Raw genomic sequence first — 16,341 nt, 5'->3', positions numbered from 1 at the left:
ATTATAATCGCACGATTTGCTGAACACGTTCGAAGCTCTATAAAATAGAAAATACGGGTGGCGACAAATTCATCCAAAGGGTAGTGTGACGTAAACTAAAAATTAAGGGAAACTTTATTCGGATTATAGGAAGGGCGAAGTTTTCTGTGGATGCTTCATAGAAATTATCGGACATGGAAGTTTATCTATTTACAAAAAGCTAAAAATCCTTCTCGAAAACATTTGTTTCCTAGGTGAAAAAAAAAGAACAACGAATAGTATTACAAATAAAAACGGTCAACCCAAGAGTTTTCTAACAAAATTCACAAACTGGCCCTCCTCGGACATTCTTCGTTCCTCTCCGTTTCCAATGCCGCGTGGAGCATATATTTTCATTCGACAGTTCAAGCATTCCAAATTGTTCTCCTCCATTGCTTGGCACTCCCTATAGCCACCCGGTTGTGATTCGTAAGTTTCTTGTGAAGTAGAATGCACCTGGGATGCGGATAAGAATTGTGAAGAAGCGGCTACTTGTTGAGAAGCTGGAGGCGACCCTCCACATTTTACTCCCTCAAGGTTGTACGTCATTTTTACAAAGTGTTGGCCCCTAAAATTCATAGCCACAAATCGATCAATTAAGAATATTGCGTAAACAGCTTTAAATTCATTTCAACTATGCACCATTCTCCGCAAAAGCCGCATAACGAATCTGGCAAAACTCGGTAAATGGTGCTAGCAGGTAAAGATCGCAAAATAAGAATACAAGGTCAGTTGGGAGGATAGAGGCGGCGAGAAGAAGAGAGGGGGGGCGGGGGCTGCCCGCTTCACTCACCGATTTCCGCCGTGTAGGTATTTCATAAGATTTGCGGTTTCCCTATTGAGAGTGAGTTTCTTTTTCGCACGAGTCATCGCTACATATAGGCTTGAACAACAATAGATTAAGTGCTGAACACAAGCCTGGCACAGGTTATAGTAGGTATACCAGTTGATGGATTCCGTGAACCACACGCTATCCAACTTCTCCGTTTCATCCCTCACGCTGTAAACCTTGATAAAATCGTCCACCAGCACCACCTCATCAAACTCCAAGCCCTTCGCCTTGTGAACCGTGGTCAATATGTAATCCGCGCCACCCATGTCCTTGACCAGCTTACTGCGCACATTTTCTACCAGTTGATCGAGCGAGCGTGACGCAAATTTCTCCACCACATCCACAAGCGTCTGCAGTCGAGCATCCTCTGTTGCTTCCACAAACTTGACGAGAGCCCTCCAATCCGCGAAAGGACGAAGTGCACTAGTACGCTTGACATCGCGACGGTGTCGTCCTGTGTAGAGTGCGTACGCATCCTCAATCTCCTCGAGAAACGTATTGATTGGATCGGACCCACCACAAAAAGCAAGCCGAACAGAAGAGGAGGGATCGGCCGTGAGCTCCACGGCCTTTCCAAAGAGCCCTAGAGATGGATTTGGTCAACAAGAAATCCAACAAAGCCGAAGCATCGAAGCGGCAGGGCAGAGCTACACTACCTGCATTCGTTCTGCCGATAAAGGTGGTTCCCCGGGCGTTTGCTTCATTCTGCCCCGAGCTACACACCACCGTGGTGCGTTCGCTTCCGTACAATGGAGTGTGCTCCCCTTTGAATCCGCTCAGTATCATGTTAGACATCTCTGCCACTTCTAATCCGAACCGGAACGACTTGGTTAAGCGGAACAGAGTATCATATTGAATCTTTTGGATGGCATTGCGTGCCCCTCGCCATGAATATATTGCCTGGTGCTCTATTGAGGGTAATCGGAGATTAAAGGAGAGATCAAGAGCAACAGCACCCTAACTATAATTTACCATCACCAACAAAGATTTTTACGACTGGTTGTCTCGTGATGATCGATATCATAGCAGGTGTCGCATCCTGCCAAATGTTTGAAACAATCTATGATCGCATCCCAATCTCAAGCAGACATTGAATAATCCTTACCTGGACTTCATCGAATAAAATGAACTTATAGGGAACCTTTTTTGAATTCTTTTCTAATTGCATAAGCTTCAAATACGCATCGGGGACAAGCACGAGGTCATCCTCTGGGTTGATCATTCTTTCCCAAAGTATTTTAGCGTATTTTACCAGGTCTATCGGAAGAAAAAATACATTGTGTTGGTGAACAATGGAATTCAAGACTGTTTCGATCACTACCTGCTGGAGAAGCATAATCAAACTGCTTGTTGGATTTTTTTGCAGCCTTGAACTCTGCTCGCTTCTCCTCATAGTGTATTTTTGCCTTTTTCGACACGTGTTTTTCCCCAATTTCATCATCCTCAGACCATAGAAAGTGGTTGAGAGTCTGCAAAACAAATCTGATCGTGATGGGCATATCTGCCAGCCGCTCAAGTGTCCGAGCAACAACACTCGAGGATAATTCGTGGTTGACCACCTTTTTTAGGAGCGGGGGAAAGTTCGAAGCAACATATTTGAAAGCTAAAGAATGCATTGTCCGGCAATCCACCTAAAGAGTAATATTCGTCAGTTGAAATGGGCTCTACTCTCATTTGGTTAAAAAACTTCACCCAATGCGGAAATTTCGAAGTGCTTTCTTCGCGGATGGCTCGGTTGAAAGCAACGTAAAGCATGAGTTGGTTTTTCCGCGCAGCGGCAAATGCCACCAGCGTGCTAGTTTTCCCTGTTCCGGCAAAACTTAGCACTAAAATGACCTAACGTGGTTAAAACAAAATATTCAGTGTACCCTAGAGAAATGAACAAATAGACTGGGAAGGGAAGGAGACCTACCTCGTTGTCGGATTTAGGTCGATACTGTACTATTTTGGCTTGTTCCTGTGTCAAAGGAGGCGTCTGTGGTTTACTGCTCGCTGAGCGCCGCCGAGGCTGCTGGGCAGGAGCTGGAGTCCAATCATATTGCTCGTACCACAGTAGAGTGTGTTCCAAGTCCCATATCAAGGAGCGTACACTACGATCCACCGGCATGACATATGGGGTGGGCAGCATATGCATTTGGCCGATTTGGGTTTCCTCATCCTCCTCGACCAAAAAGTGCTTCAATGCTACTAGTGCACAGTAGATAAACTCGGACACTTCTTCGTATTGCATCGCCTCACATGCCACTTGATACGCAGCCATCATCTCCTGACGAAAGGACCCACAGACACAGAAAAAAAGGAGAGCCAAGATACTGTATGAATGCCTCTCACTGACCGCCCTAGGCATCTGCCATCGCCGGTACAGAGTCGTAAGCGAATTTGCCACCTCACCTAAACCACGCGCACGCAAGCCCCGTCCAATCGTGTCAACGAGCTCTGGCCCATCGGGCAAGGAGGTCACACTCGGAGCATACTGGGCGATCCCGGATTTCGGATTCCACGACACGAAGAATTCGACCAATTCACCGCGATGTCGGAATGCACGAAAACGATGTCGCTCCGTGAGCCATCGAAGCATACCATGATAGCGAATCCAGTACTCATTCCGGAGCACGGCGAGTTGTGTTTGATCTGCATTCTCAATGTACGGCGTTGTATCTGAGCCCGGAAGGAGAAAGACATACTTATCAAGTTTGTGAAAGCATCGGCGCCAGGGAGTAAAGAGCGGGTCAGTACATATAGCATGAAACTTGGAACACACTTTTGGTAAACTGTACATCACATCTTGGTGTGGAAGACGTGCGAGTACCATACGCCAGAGTTCGGTGGGCATAGTTGCCCAGCGCGCGGTGAAACGCCCTGGGTGTGCACGAGACACTCTTCGCGAAGTGGAAGATTCATTCCTGACGCGGGTCTTTCGAGCCCATTGTGAAGCTATTCTCCCTTCAGCCCCATCGCTCCTCGCGTCGGTGATCGAGGTGTGCTCTTCAAAACGAGATATAAGTTGTTCGCCAATAATTTCTCTCTTCTTTCTTCGTTTAGAAGTGCTAGTTGATTTTGACGTCGATGGTATTCTTCTCTGCGAGAGCGGCTGGGGAGTTTCTTGGAAGTCATCATCATCAATTATGATTATACATCGCTTTTTGCTCATTATTCATAACTGTGAAATGAAGTCGGTGTGAAATAGGGTGAATAGACAGGTAGTCACAAATTATAAAAAAACGCGTTAGGAACATGGTCCGAGCAGTCACTTTTTCCATCCGCTCCCCCTTTAGCATATACCTTTTCTGTAGTTCATTTCAATTGGAAATAAACTGTCATGAATATAGAAATCCAAGCTGTAGCTATCATCGGCAAAAGTGTGAGTAAATATGGAATCCTTCTGATGGGATTCGTTGAATTCTTTTGCGCTATACCAATAGGCACTGCTCTGCTCATGCCATGACGACTTGAAAACCAGGATTAACCTCGTGTATTAAAATAGAATGGCCCGTTATACATAAGATGCTTTACACCAACCCACCCAGAACTCAAATATCATTATATGGCACACACATCCTGCGATGTAATAGATGAAAGAGGTATACTCAGATTTGTTGCCCATTCCGTGACTCCACCAACATTTTAACTATCCATATTTTGTTAGCATCTGGAGGCACCAAGCTAGCTGACACCTATCTTGGATTGCTGTATACAATGGAAGATCTGGCGGCGTGAGTACTAGCTTCTTTATGGCTATTATTCGTATGCCACTCATTTTATCTATTGCTGAAGCTACGGATATATGTCAAACACAAGAATCAAATTCGTTGTTGTGTGCACAGTTTCTGACGAGGTCATAAGGGATTCGGAGATGAAAGCGGTAAAAGGAACATCTCTACCTATGCTGCCTTCCTTCCCCTCGATTAACTCTTCTTCCCATTCTCAGATCTTTCGCAAGCTTCACTCCGTGTATATCAACTACGTATGCAATCCATTCTATATGTACGAGTTGAATGATAGCAAACCCATACGGAGCGCTAAATTCGATCAGTCGATAGACGCAATATGTCTACAGCCCCGCGCTGAAACGTGAGCTGTTGTCTTGTGTATTTCTAGTGAGCTGGACTATAAAATAATCAATGGGATAAACATTTTAAATAAGCAAGTTATATTGTTTATGAGAAAAAAAATATATCCGTCCAAAAAGAACCCCATACAACATTTTCAGGCAAAAAAAGTAGTTGACTGTTTTTATAAAAAAAAAAAACAATATAAAAAGATAGTCTCGACTTTTTTTTATATCTCCCCAAAGTTGTAATACATCCCACACAAGAAAGCAAAAACGATATTACCATAAAATTCTAAATAATAAGAAAAGGAAAATACAAAGAATGGGGGGAAAGTTTTTTTTCCGAAGAGTAACAAGGCTGTAAATATGGTTGAGGAGCTTCCTCATCTAAATATATAAAATTTATATGTATATATATGTGTTCACCTCCGGTCTTGAGCGCCCTCGATGATTTCCACAATCATGTCCCGTGCCCTCTCAATTCCTCCGCGAGTTCCCGAAATCACTATTATATCATCACCCTTCTCACGGGGCACGTCGATTTTGCAGCCGGTCTCGCCCCTTACTTTCGACACGGTCTGCCCACCACGACCGATCACGAAACGATGCAGGTGCGAGGGAACGGTCAAGTAGCCTGTGTGTGTAAACGATTGGGCCTCCTGGATCAGCTTGCGCAGATACTTCTCAGCCCGCTCAAGTTGATTCTCCTGTCCGCGCAGATTCCAAACGAAATCGCCGCCCTCGTCCCCCTCTTCGCCCCCGACAATCTCGAAGCCAAAGGAGTTTTCGGCCGCATCGTCATCAATGCGCGCATTTCCTCCATTGGCCTTCCCGTGGTTCTTGGCCACAGGTTTCGAAGAGGTGGCGGGGGTCTTAGCCGGCTCAGCGACATCCACAATCACGTTGTAGTCGTTCCGCAGTTTACGATAGGTGGCCCCGTTGACACCCTCTACGTGCTTGTGGCACCGGTTGGGAACAGGCACAGCCAGTGTATTCCGTACGCGGGAGAGCATCTCCTTCTTGGCAGCCTCGCAGTTCTCAGGCGTGCCGGTAATGCGAATGATCCCAGCCGGGTCCTTGTTCTCGGTGTCCTCGTCCAGCTGGTCAATAAGCTGTTGTTGTAGGGAGCGAGACCCGGGGAACGCCACATCAACATTGTGGCGCGCTTGAAGCTCGCGCAAGTTTTGTCCATTGCGGCCAATGATCCCCGCGTGCTCCGAGGGGACGATGTACACCGGAATGGTGACCTTGCGGCGCTGCTCCTCGACAATCCGCTCGATCTCCTCCCGCACCCGATTCACTACTTCGCGCGGTCCCTTGAGCACCACCTCGTCCGACTGACTGCCCGCCCTTGGGAACTTCACCGTGTTGGCGGATCGATCCGCATCGCCCCCGCATTTTGCAACGATGTCTCGGATACGGTTACCGCCGGGCCCAATGAGGTGCTTGTGGAAAATGGGGTCGATGTGGAGCGACTCAGTGACAAGGCTCTCTTGCTCCTCAACAATGGCCATAATCTGGCGACGGACCTCCTCGAGGTTCTTCTCCGATCCTTGCACGAAGATCTGCACAGTTTCGGAAGCATCTTCATCCTCGGATTTGCGTACGATGTCGATACGGGTGTTGGTGGCATCTTTGATTTCGTTGATGCGTGAGCCTGATCGACCCACTACATGGGGGAGGATGCGAGCAGGCACGGTCAAGGTTGTTGTTGACCCGTGCTCCTTCTCGTATTCCATGAGCAGAAGGAGCTCCTCCTTCACGCCAGCAACCCCCTTCCGTCCACCACGGAGCAAGATCTCGTCGGGCCCTTGTTGTTTAGGCTTCTGCTGGTTCTCGCCAGAGACCTCGTCTCCATCGGCAGCCGGAGAGTCGCGCTCACGAGGAAACCGGATGGCCACACCATACCGCTCCTCCAACTTCTTCACGTTCGCACCACCAGCACCAATAAGGGCCTTGTGGAATGAAGCGGGAATGTTGAGCATCTCAGTTGTCTCGTCGGCCTACAATGAGGGGAAGGGGAAGGGGAAGGGGAAGGGGAAGGGGAAGGAGGAGGGAGTGAATGAGCGAACCATTCCGCCTGGTATGCATTATAAGCACCCACCAGTTTGTCCACGAGATCGAGAATACGAGCTTTAGCAGCCTCAGCGTTCTTCTTTTCACCCTGGATGGTCACCTTGACCGTATCATTGGACTTGGGGTCGGATTTTTCGCCCTCAATATCAACTCGCACCCTGAGATCGTCCTTTAAGCGAGTGATATTCACTCCTCCCTTACCGATGATGTGGGGAGAGTACCGCGCCGGGATATTGAAATCAATTGAATAGGAATTCATGACCTGTAGAGGAGAGGTTATGCGTTATCTCCAATTTAGTGGCAACGAATAAAGTGAATGGGGGGGGGGGTTCTTACCTCATGGTGTTTAGCTTCCTCATACAACTTGTTGATTTCTTGCGCCACGCGAGTTACCTCCTCCTGAGGGCCTTTAACAAGCACCGAATCCTCGCCAAGGGTCGTCTCTTTCTTAGTAGTCGCCACCTCTCCTCCAGAAGCCTCAGCACGAGAGCTAGACCCAAACCTGACGATAACTGGAGAGCTCGATCCACCCAAAATTTCATTAAGAGTTGCGCCCTTAGGACCAATGATCGTGCGGTGGAACCGGGAGGGAATGTTGAGCGTTTGAGAGGTGAAGTCCGCCTATATTGAAACGAAAATAGCGGATTGGTTTAGGAAAGGCTCCGAAATCAACTCTATACGATAGTACTGACCGCTTCATTGGTGATGCGAAGCAATTCCTCCTCTGCTTTTTTCAGCATGTCCCGCACAACCTGCTTCTGCTTCGCATCCAGCGGTCCCTCGCTCTCCTTGCCCACATGAACAAGAACAATATCCGAGCTATCGTCGCGCTCCTCCGGGACCACCACCTCGACGCCATAAGTCTCCTTGATCCGTTGGAGCACCTGGCCTTTGCGCCCAATTATGTGTCCATGATACATGGGGTCGACCTTAAGGGTGGCAAACATCTCAGGGGTCATTGTCTTCACCAGCTCCAACAACGCCAGGCGACCCTGCTCCACGTCCTTAAGCACCTTGCCAACCACATCGGCAGCGACCTTTCCTTGCTGCATGGCACTAGCGCGCGGCATAAACACTTGCACGTTGTGCTCCTGCTCTATCTTTTTAAAGCGGCCAACTCGCGTCAAGTAGACGGCAACATGACGAGCGTGAGCGAGCGGGTCCGCAGCACGATGCACAGTCGTGAAATCGAGCGACTCCACTCGTGTTGAGTTGGCTTTTTCCATCACAAGGGTGAGCGCAGGCACAAGCTGCGACTCAGGCCCGCGGATCGTCACCGATTCAGAGGGGTCTGAAGGAGGTGCGAGCTCCACCACACAGCTAGTCTTCTCCAACACCTCCTGAAGGTTGGCGCCAGCCTTCCCAATCAAATATTTGTGCTGGCGCTTTGGGATCGTCACCATCAACGTCCGCGAAGTCCGTTTCTGTAAATCAACCAAGCGGCGCTTCGTTAGAAAAAAAAAACTCGTATTTCACATTGAATATTACACGGGGGAATATACCATTTGGTCGTAAATTTCCTCGATCATATCCGAGGCCTTCTTTACCGCGTCCTTGTCACCCGACACAACTATGGTAGTGTCACGTTTCTTATCTGACTCTTCGTCATGATCGGCGATGGCGGCGTAAAGTGGCACTCGAATACGCGTTCCAGTCTCCTTCATAATCTCTTCTACACGGGAATTGTGCGCGCCAGCAATAAGGGGGAAATACTCGGGCTCAATGTGCGACAGGCGGACCGATTTCTTGGAGGTCTACAGGGCAAGGCAAATGAATTTGAAAGGATGAATGACGGGGGGCCCACTCCCGGTGCCCACCAGTAAATAGGCGGTCCCTTACCCTCTCATTAATGATCTTCTCGATCTCCTCCTTGGCCATATTGGCCCCATCGATATCGCCCGTGATGGTGATGTCGACGGTCTCCTCGTCTTCGCTCGCCTCCTCATTCTCCAGCGGAGATGACTGGTCGACTTCCTCACGCGGTGGCAGCTGAATTCGAGCCCCAGTTTTATTGATGATCCCTTGCAAGGTCTTGCCCCGCGCACCAATAATAAACCGACGTGTCGAGAGTGGAGCAGGGACAGTAAGCGTCACGCGGATGGCAAGGTTGGCGAGCAGCTCCCGCTTCGCCCGTTGTACTGCCTCGCTCTTCCCGCGAATCAAAAATGTGACTGTCCCGGTGCGGCGCGCGGTCGACACCTCAATCTGTGTCTGTGTGCGCTGCATCACCTGCTTTACCGTCTCGCCCATTGATTTAGATCCCAGCTCTGTTTGACGCAGATGTTGCGGTAAATCCAACACTTGTGTAACCAGTCCAGCGGTGGATGATGGCTGACTAGCCTGCTTCGTCGCGGCCGCAGAGGGGGCTGAGGGTGATGCGGCCGGTTTGCGAGCGCCCGGACGCGAAGCACCCCAGACAGGGGCCGAAACATTAGCGGCGGGCGAGGCAGAAAGAGATGGAAACATGGACTCGCTGGAGAGATCGACAGGCACACCCTTGGCTCCATTCCGTGGAGACGATTTGCTGGATGGGTTGGATGACTCGGCAATCGTGTCTACGGGTTCATCTTCAGCCTGGGCATGAATCCGCTGCAACTGCACGGAGGGCGGGAGGTCGGAGACTTTAGAGTCTTCGTGAAGGTTCTGCTGAGGGGCCAGATCTGTCTCCATGGCAGTTTGTCGAACCAAGTAGAAAGGACTTGTTTAAAAGCTAGAGTGAGGAACGGGGACAAGGGAGATGGTGTTTTGAGTGGGGAATCAAAAGGAGTGGGTCCAGTTCGCCTGTAAATATTTTCCCCGGTGGAGAGGCAAGGGCAAAAGATTAGTATGAGATGATGAGTAGGGCACCCGTAAGCGTCCACTTAGAAACGAGAGGTAATAGGAGACGGTCTACTCTACCGTTTTGTAGGGTTGGTTTCGCGTGGCGAATTTAAAGAATAGAGCAAAGAAAAAAAAAACAAGGGGAAAAAGAACAGCAGAGCTTTTTTGTGTTCTCTCTTTCGAAGACAGGAGAGTTTGTCCCAGCAGTTGGCCAATGATTATATTCCACACTTTGAAATAAAAATCGTTTCGTCACATGTTTGCGTCACGTAATTCTCTATCCCCAGGCTGCGCTAGCAAAATGCCGGAATTGACCTTGATCAACAAATAGGTATCGACAGGATGAGGTAAGGAGGGCCATTGAAATTTAATTTGCCTGGGCAGAGCAATCGTCGATTTTGGCGAGTCCCTAATGGAATAAAAATTTTAATATTCAACAACAGGTATCATATCCCTCCTTAGCTAATCATAACTTTCCATTTTCACCAATATTGCGCAATATCTTTGACGTATAAAAAAACATCGTCCTCTTTATTGGATGACGGATGAACAACCTTGTTATGGCTAAATATAAAGAAAAATAGTGCAATTCTCGAGCTTCTTTTGTAACTAAGTTATTAGCCAGCCGAGGCAATCCATTCACAATGGATAGCAGGCATCACTCCAAGCGTAGCACTTCCAGAAAATGAGGAATACGGACTACTTGAGGAAATTAAATCCGTCCTCCCCTTAACTAGGGATAGTCGGAAATCTGTGATATGGACGCTGGAGCCTTGCAACCATCAGCATTTCTACCGTTGGAAAACCTCCGTGTTAGCACCAAGTTCGAATTTCAACAATTTAAACGACAACGGTCACAAGCATGCAAAAACGAAACTCTCCCCGCCATCCCATTGGGCCATCGCCAAGATCATTAGCAAAATTAGGAAGATTGCTTTCATCCAGTTATTCAAATTTTAAAACAACGCGTAACGGCTTTCTTTTCGGTCGAGTTGCGCTCTTATATTTGTTCTAGCTCGATGAAACGGTTTATTTTTATTCCTAGTTTTTGCACCTGGGCTGCTCCCTGCTCCTTCAATTCGCGTTCGCCATTAGACGAATCCATTTTCTCTCTATAATTGTCAAAAGGATTAGGGGGGTGAGCCCATACACACTCAGCAAAGCGGTTACCCCAACTCCCATTATTATACCTGTCAACGACGGCTGTCACCCCTGCTGACAGCTGTGCGTTTCAACTACTGTACTCGAAAAAATAGCGCGCAATCAAGGTAGGATTACAGGCTTTGCTTGCTCCATTCGTCTCATCATTGCGCTCTAAACCTCGCAAGCTTTTCTCAGCTCTACCCCCCTCGGCTCTTAGACAAACTCAGCCAGTATATTTATGCATGGCGAACCATTTGGCCCCTCGATCTTATATTGCCTATTTTTTCTTGGCTCTGCTCTTGCTTAACTCTCATGGGCCAGCTTTAGCCCAAGCTCTATCAGGAAATTTACAATCCTTTCGCTGGAACAGTGAAAACGAGATAGGGAGGGAGCTATGGGCGGAAAAACGCTGCAATCCTTGTACCCCGCAGGATATTTGTTCCAAGTGTAATTGTAAGCCGGAAAATTGCAATGCGCCTTGTTACGAGGTGTGTTGCAAGCAACCGCAAAATGATCGGAATCCACCCCAGCTTACCACCCCTTCTCCGCCTTCTCCGACTTCCCCTGACTCGTCGTCGAATTCATCCAACTCTAGCTCATCCTCGAGTTCATCCAGCTCCAGCTCCGAGACCAATTCATCCAGCTCCAGCTCCGAGACCAATTCATCCAGCTCCAGCTCCGAGTCCAGTTCATCCAACTCTAGCTCATCCTCGAGTTCGTCCAGCACCAGCACCAGCACCAGCTCCAGCTCCAGCTCCGAGACCAATTCATCCAGCTCCAGCTCCGAGTCCAATTCATCCAACTCTAGCTCATCCTCGAGTTCATCTAACTCCAGCTCAGAGTCCAATTCATCCAACTCTAGCTCATCCTCGAGTTCATCTAACTCCAGCTCAGAGTCCAATTCATCCAACTCCAGCTCAGAACCTATGACCGAGAGGCCCAACCAAGGTAGGCTTCATTTTAGAGCCAAAGTAGGAGGTTTAATGGAAGCTAAACGAGTGATTTGACTGTAGGAATCCCTGCAGGGCCTTGGCTCACTCCGGAACGCTGCTTCATCGGCTCAGTCCTATTACTTATTGGTCTCTTCCTCCTCTTTGGTGGGTTTGGTGTCAGCCGTGGAGCGCTCTTCTGCGTTGGATTCATCCTCTTTGGGGTCTTGTGCTTCGTTGCATTGGCAAATTCGGAGCCACCACAGTCTTATGGATCGAATCGCAACGTCCTCTACATGGTGCTGTGCTTCATTTTTGCATTCATTGGAGGGATAGCGTTCCTCTTTTTGATCCGAATTGCCGTGTTCTTCGTTGGAGGTAGCTTGCTAAATTGGCTCTGCCGGATATCCTCCATCCAGAGCTTCACTGATTTTTTTTTCCGCTTGTCTTAGGATTAGGCGGGTTCGCATTAGCGATCTTTATTCTCTCGTGGAGCAGGGACCACATCATTACCAATGTAAGTCACCTTACCATTTATTTTTACACATACAAACGTATACACGCACACACACGCTCTCTCTTAATTGGTCCCTCACCCTCCCCCCTCATCACTCTTCCCTTCTCCCTTACTGAGTTTGCCGATGTTGACCGGCTCCTATTTCTTCATAGGAACTCGCCCGCGCCTTCTTTATAGTCGCATTTGCCTTTGCGGGGATATTCCTTATGGCGTTCATAGAGTGGTACGTACTGATATTCTCCTTCGCGTTTATCGGTAGCTTTTGCTTTGTACTTGGCATTGACATGTTTGCCAATGGTGGTTTGTGGATTGACGTGTGGGATATCCTCGATCGCAATCATCGAATCGACTTCCGGATGAACTGGCGCATCTATGTTGAGCTTGCCGTGAGTTTCCTTTTTTTTTATTATATTTACCTATTTCTACTGCGACCTAATGCATCTTGGCTCAATTCATCCTAATCATCCGATAGGCAATTCTCTTGCTTTTCTTTGCTGGGCTGGGTTATGCCTGCTTTATGTACCGCGGGAAAACATTCTCGCCGGCCTCTCAAACGAGTTCTACCGATGCCAAACCGGATAAACGTTCAGAGGAGAAGGATGCAGCGTAGTCGAAATCTACAGCCTCTCCCCATCGCTCTCCCCTGTACAGTTTGTCTTTTTTTATAATATTTTTTATTTTATACTTCGCATTTTTTTGTGTATCTCCACCCCATTCCCCTTCGCTTGGCTTCACTGATCTTTTCTATTAACACAGATACAGATTCACTTTTTTTTTCTATTGTATCATTAATTATAGATTCTTTCTCCTCGAAGCTCCCGAGAGAAACAAGGGCTTATGTATTTTATCAGATTTATGCCTTAAACTCTATTTTATTGCTCTGTGTATCTATGCTCTTGCCCAATTTTTATTTTCCATTAATGACAAAGCTATGAGAAAAGTATGCTTAATGGTTATTTTTTTTTTTCAAGATTCTATATAAAATAAATTGGCTATCCCATATCCCGCCGTCTGACACTTGAACTAGTCTTAATATGGCCCCATCCATCCTAGAGATCATGGTGGCGAGATATTTAGGGTGGAGAGTTTAAGGGCGAAGAGGCTCTCTAGAGCATGAAAAGATCGGCTCTAGTGGCTCGGTACACGACCAATTGCTTTATTTCAACAGAGACAATGCCATTGTATGGACCAACCCTGATTTTTCCCACCTTATCATCTTGCCCCTAGCAAAAGAATAAGTGCCAGAGAAACCTCGGACCTTTCCAATCAGGCTTCGCGTCGCAGCCACAGCTCCCCGTGGAACTCGGCTGTACCGTGGGCTCGCAAACCGGCCACCGCCGTGGAAAGCCTACAGGACAACCTCTGGAGTGCATTCGAGGCACCAGGAGCCGCTCTAAGGTGAGCTCGATTTCGTTACTAGGTCCACGAGCCTAAGCTGAATATGCTCAGCATTTGGATGCGCCACCCACCGAGACGAAGAGGTCTTATGTGGCTCTGCAACCCCAGACGCTCCAGTGAAAGGAGCATCGCCTGTCCCGTGCATGAACTGCAAATCCGCACCGGCCAAATATTCATGCGTGGGCTTCACCCAGGCGCCACGAGCGCCGGCCGCGCCCTCCTGCTGCAGAGGATAAAGCCCCATACCCTGCTGCGCCGCAGCATGCAGTCACAGGGGCCTGGGGACTAGCCGGGCGGCAATCGCGTGGGAAAGAGGGAGGGATGAAACGGGGGCAATCTCGAGCCTGCGGCCGGCCGCGCTTATCGGAAAGGGTGCCTAAGCTTCGTCGCAAGGGACGCTTCTCTCTGACTCGCGTGCGTCGCAGAGCAGTCGAGTCCCCCGCTCGACTCAGTCCAGTCTCAATGAGCTTGCGGTTGAAAGTCCGCTGCAATCAGGGGGATCCTCCACGGTTTCATCCGCAGCTCCTCCGATCTGCAAGGCAGGAGGGAGGCGGGCCAGACGGCTCACGTGCGGCGCGTCCATTTCGCCAGGACGAGCCCAAGCCAAGCCAGTCGCGGGACGGGGAGGAGCGGGCAGGCCGGGGGGCGGCACGAGGCTAGGGCCGAGGTCTTGGAAGCGGCTAAAATGGGCCGGCGGCCGTGGCTGGGAGGAGGCCTCGCCCCATTTGCTGAAACGGTGGTTGAACTTGACACAGCGCACTGACGCAACAAATCAATTTAGGTCAGATTAATTTTTGCTAAGGCGGCCTTCGACTTCTGACTCTCCACAACACCTCTTTGTCTTGATCATTCTCGTGCTACGCTTGTTTCTAGCGTCTTTTTGTGCTTTTTAGCGGGCCATGCGGAGAGATCCATCTTTCTTGTTTCCTCCACTCCAGCAGGCCGAGGCCTTTGATTCCCCCTCTGAAGCTGCCCTTGACGCAATGCCCGACTATTTCCTGCCGCAATCCATTGCCGCCGAATCAGCCGCCAAGAATCCCGATCTAAGTAAACTGCACAAGCGCTACAGCTCGCCCGCCGTGCTGACCTCTTACGCATCAACCTCAGCCGCCACCTTGGCTCACGAGCATCCAATGCACCCATCCCCCCCGCAGCATCAAGATTACGCCGTGGGACCAGAGATGAATTCGCTCGACATCCTCATTGCCGCATTAGAACCCCGCGTGGACATTAGGCCGGAGAAAAACTACTTCGGCGTTCAGAAAGGTAGGCTTGGGAGGAAAATCGGATAAATGATGGCTCGCCCGCCCCCATCCCCCTCTAACTTGTGCTGCTTATTTCTAGGCGACAACATCGGCACGCTCTCCTCTCAGCCCATCTCCACAGCCTCAAACGACCCAGGCAGACCTCCGATAGAAGCCAATACTCTTCCCTCAATGATGACCAGCGAGCCCCCCTTCCGCCGCCCCCTCCCCTCCCACTCCAACCCAATGCAAATCAATTTTGGGGACCCCTCGTGGAGGCAGTTCCCTCCGAGCCAGCTTGCGCCCGCCCCGTCCTCCTACGCCCCGCACCAGGTCTCTGCTCTCCCCACCATCCTCAGCCCGCTGGAGAGGAGCCACGGCCAGGTGCCCTCTTCCTTTGTACAACATACGGGCGGAAGAAGCGAGAGCGTCATAGAAACATCCTGCGAGGAGGGTGTGTATCCGAACGCCTCGATGCGTTTATCGTGGTCCCAGAATCAGCCCGAGGATGATTACAGTATCTATCCAACCTATCACCCCAATCAGGCTCAAGAGCAGGCCCCAGCACCAGGCCAGGACAGCGCCGCCGTCCCCCGCCCCTACGCTTACGATCCAATTCGCAAGCGGTCGTTCGGTGATACGTTCAACGATGACAGGGAGAGTGGCGATCTATCAATGCAGGCTCGAGGCTCTCGTCGGACAAAATCCTTGGACTGGAATATGCCATCCTTCATGCCTCCCACTGTCCAGCATGAAACCCCCCCGCCCAGCCCCCGAGACTTACGGTTTGGAGTCCCGGAATTCGATGTCACGCCGCGCCGCCAATCCATCCTCTATCCCGACGATCGCTACACCCCGCGTTGGGTGCGCTTCTCAGGGCCGATGAAGGAGGGATACTGTGATGACTGCAAGCCCGGGCGATGGCTACAGCTCAAGAACAGCGCATACTGGTACCATAAGCAGTAAGTAGTTATCGGAAAGAGATGGTTGCTGCTCCTCTTAGGGTAAGCTCACTGGCGTGCTCTGTTTTCTAGGTTTTACCACGGTGTCTCATCCGTGTCCAAACGCCCCTTCACCCGGCCGATCGAGATGCGAACCTTGGACGGCAATGTGGCCGAGGGTTTGTGCCACCAGTGCCGCAGATGGATACCCATCCATAACGCAAAAAAGCGCAACGATGTGCTCTGGTACAAACACGCACACCGCTGTCATGTATATATGAAGCCAAAGTCAGTTGGGGCGGCGCCACGGAAACAGCACCGCCCATGAAGGGGTTGCATGGGCGTGAAGAGAAGTTGGAGGTAAAAGAGATA

The 16,341-nt window shown here is 49.7% G+C and overlaps 7 protein-coding genes across 7 annotated transcripts; 3 read left to right on the top strand and 4 right to left on the bottom strand.

The window, feature by feature from the left end:
* Window positions 1–276: 276 nt before the first annotated feature.
* Window positions 277–4,001, bottom strand: VTP21DRAFT_1311 (uncharacterized protein; the record flags this gene model as incomplete). Its single annotated transcript, XM_069391385.1, has 10 exons — window positions 277–586; window positions 661–711; window positions 812–901; window positions 962–1,433; window positions 1,507–1,758; window positions 1,823–1,889; window positions 1,956–2,107; window positions 2,172–2,481; window positions 2,543–2,686; window positions 2,763–4,001. The coding sequence occupies 10 exons, from the start codon at window positions 3,999–4,001 to the stop codon at window positions 277–279; spliced, it is 3,087 nt and encodes a 1,028-aa protein (XP_069251432.1).
* A 168-nt stretch (window positions 4,002–4,169) lies between these two features.
* Window positions 4,170–4,925, top strand: VTP21DRAFT_1310 (uncharacterized protein; the record flags this gene model as incomplete). Its single annotated transcript, XM_069391384.1, has 5 exons — window positions 4,170–4,211; window positions 4,335–4,431; window positions 4,497–4,563; window positions 4,625–4,712; window positions 4,779–4,925. 5 exons carry the CDS (start codon window positions 4,170–4,172, stop codon window positions 4,923–4,925), a joined length of 441 nt encoding a protein of 146 aa, XP_069251431.1.
* A 398-nt stretch (window positions 4,926–5,323) lies between these two features.
* VTP21DRAFT_1309 (uncharacterized protein) lies at window positions 5,324–9,647 on the bottom strand (the record flags this gene model as incomplete). Its single annotated transcript, XM_069391382.1, has 6 exons — window positions 5,324–6,904; window positions 7,006–7,239; window positions 7,314–7,598; window positions 7,670–8,401; window positions 8,480–8,731; window positions 8,817–9,647. 6 exons carry the CDS (start codon window positions 9,645–9,647, stop codon window positions 5,324–5,326), a joined length of 3,915 nt encoding a protein of 1,304 aa, XP_069251430.1.
* A 1,774-nt stretch (window positions 9,648–11,421) lies between these two features.
* Window positions 11,422–11,819, bottom strand: VTP21DRAFT_1308 (uncharacterized protein; the record flags this gene model as incomplete). The annotated part of the gene is made up of 2 exons (XM_069391381.1): window positions 11,422–11,744; window positions 11,804–11,819. The coding sequence occupies 2 exons, from the start codon at window positions 11,817–11,819 to the stop codon at window positions 11,422–11,424; spliced, it is 339 nt and encodes a 112-aa protein (XP_069251429.1).
* A 47-nt stretch (window positions 11,820–11,866) lies between these two features.
* On the top strand, window positions 11,867–14,073 carry VTP21DRAFT_1307 (uncharacterized protein; the record flags this gene model as incomplete). Its single annotated transcript, XM_069391380.1, has 7 exons — window positions 11,867–11,888; window positions 11,954–12,247; window positions 12,322–12,386; window positions 12,539–12,772; window positions 12,859–12,992; window positions 13,614–13,784; window positions 13,893–14,073. 7 exons carry the CDS (start codon window positions 11,867–11,869, stop codon window positions 14,071–14,073), a joined length of 1,101 nt encoding a protein of 366 aa, XP_069251428.1.
* A 159-nt stretch (window positions 14,074–14,232) lies between these two features.
* On the bottom strand, window positions 14,233–14,634 carry VTP21DRAFT_1306 (uncharacterized protein; the record flags this gene model as incomplete). Its single annotated transcript, XM_069391379.1, has 2 exons — window positions 14,233–14,529; window positions 14,599–14,634. The coding sequence occupies 2 exons, from the start codon at window positions 14,632–14,634 to the stop codon at window positions 14,233–14,235; spliced, it is 333 nt and encodes a 110-aa protein (XP_069251427.1).
* Window positions 14,635–14,683: 49 nt separating this feature from the next.
* On the top strand, window positions 14,684–16,297 carry VTP21DRAFT_1305 (uncharacterized protein; the record flags this gene model as incomplete). Its single annotated transcript, XM_069391378.1, has 3 exons — window positions 14,684–15,050; window positions 15,129–15,990; window positions 16,063–16,297. 3 exons carry the CDS (start codon window positions 14,684–14,686, stop codon window positions 16,295–16,297), a joined length of 1,464 nt encoding a protein of 487 aa, XP_069251426.1.
* Between the last annotated feature and the right edge of the window lie 44 nt (window positions 16,298–16,341).

Source organism: Calcarisporiella thermophila (assembly GCF_041956535.1).
Source record: "Calcarisporiella thermophila strain CBS 279.70 unplaced genomic scaffold VTP21scaffold_11, whole genome shotgun sequence".
Taxonomy (NCBI): Eukaryota; Fungi; Calcarisporiellomycota; class Calcarisporiellomycetes; order Calcarisporiellales; family Calcarisporiellaceae; genus Calcarisporiella; species Calcarisporiella thermophila.
The sequence above is the reverse complement of the archived record's forward strand: the minus strand, read 5'-3'. Positions and strand labels throughout refer to the sequence as shown.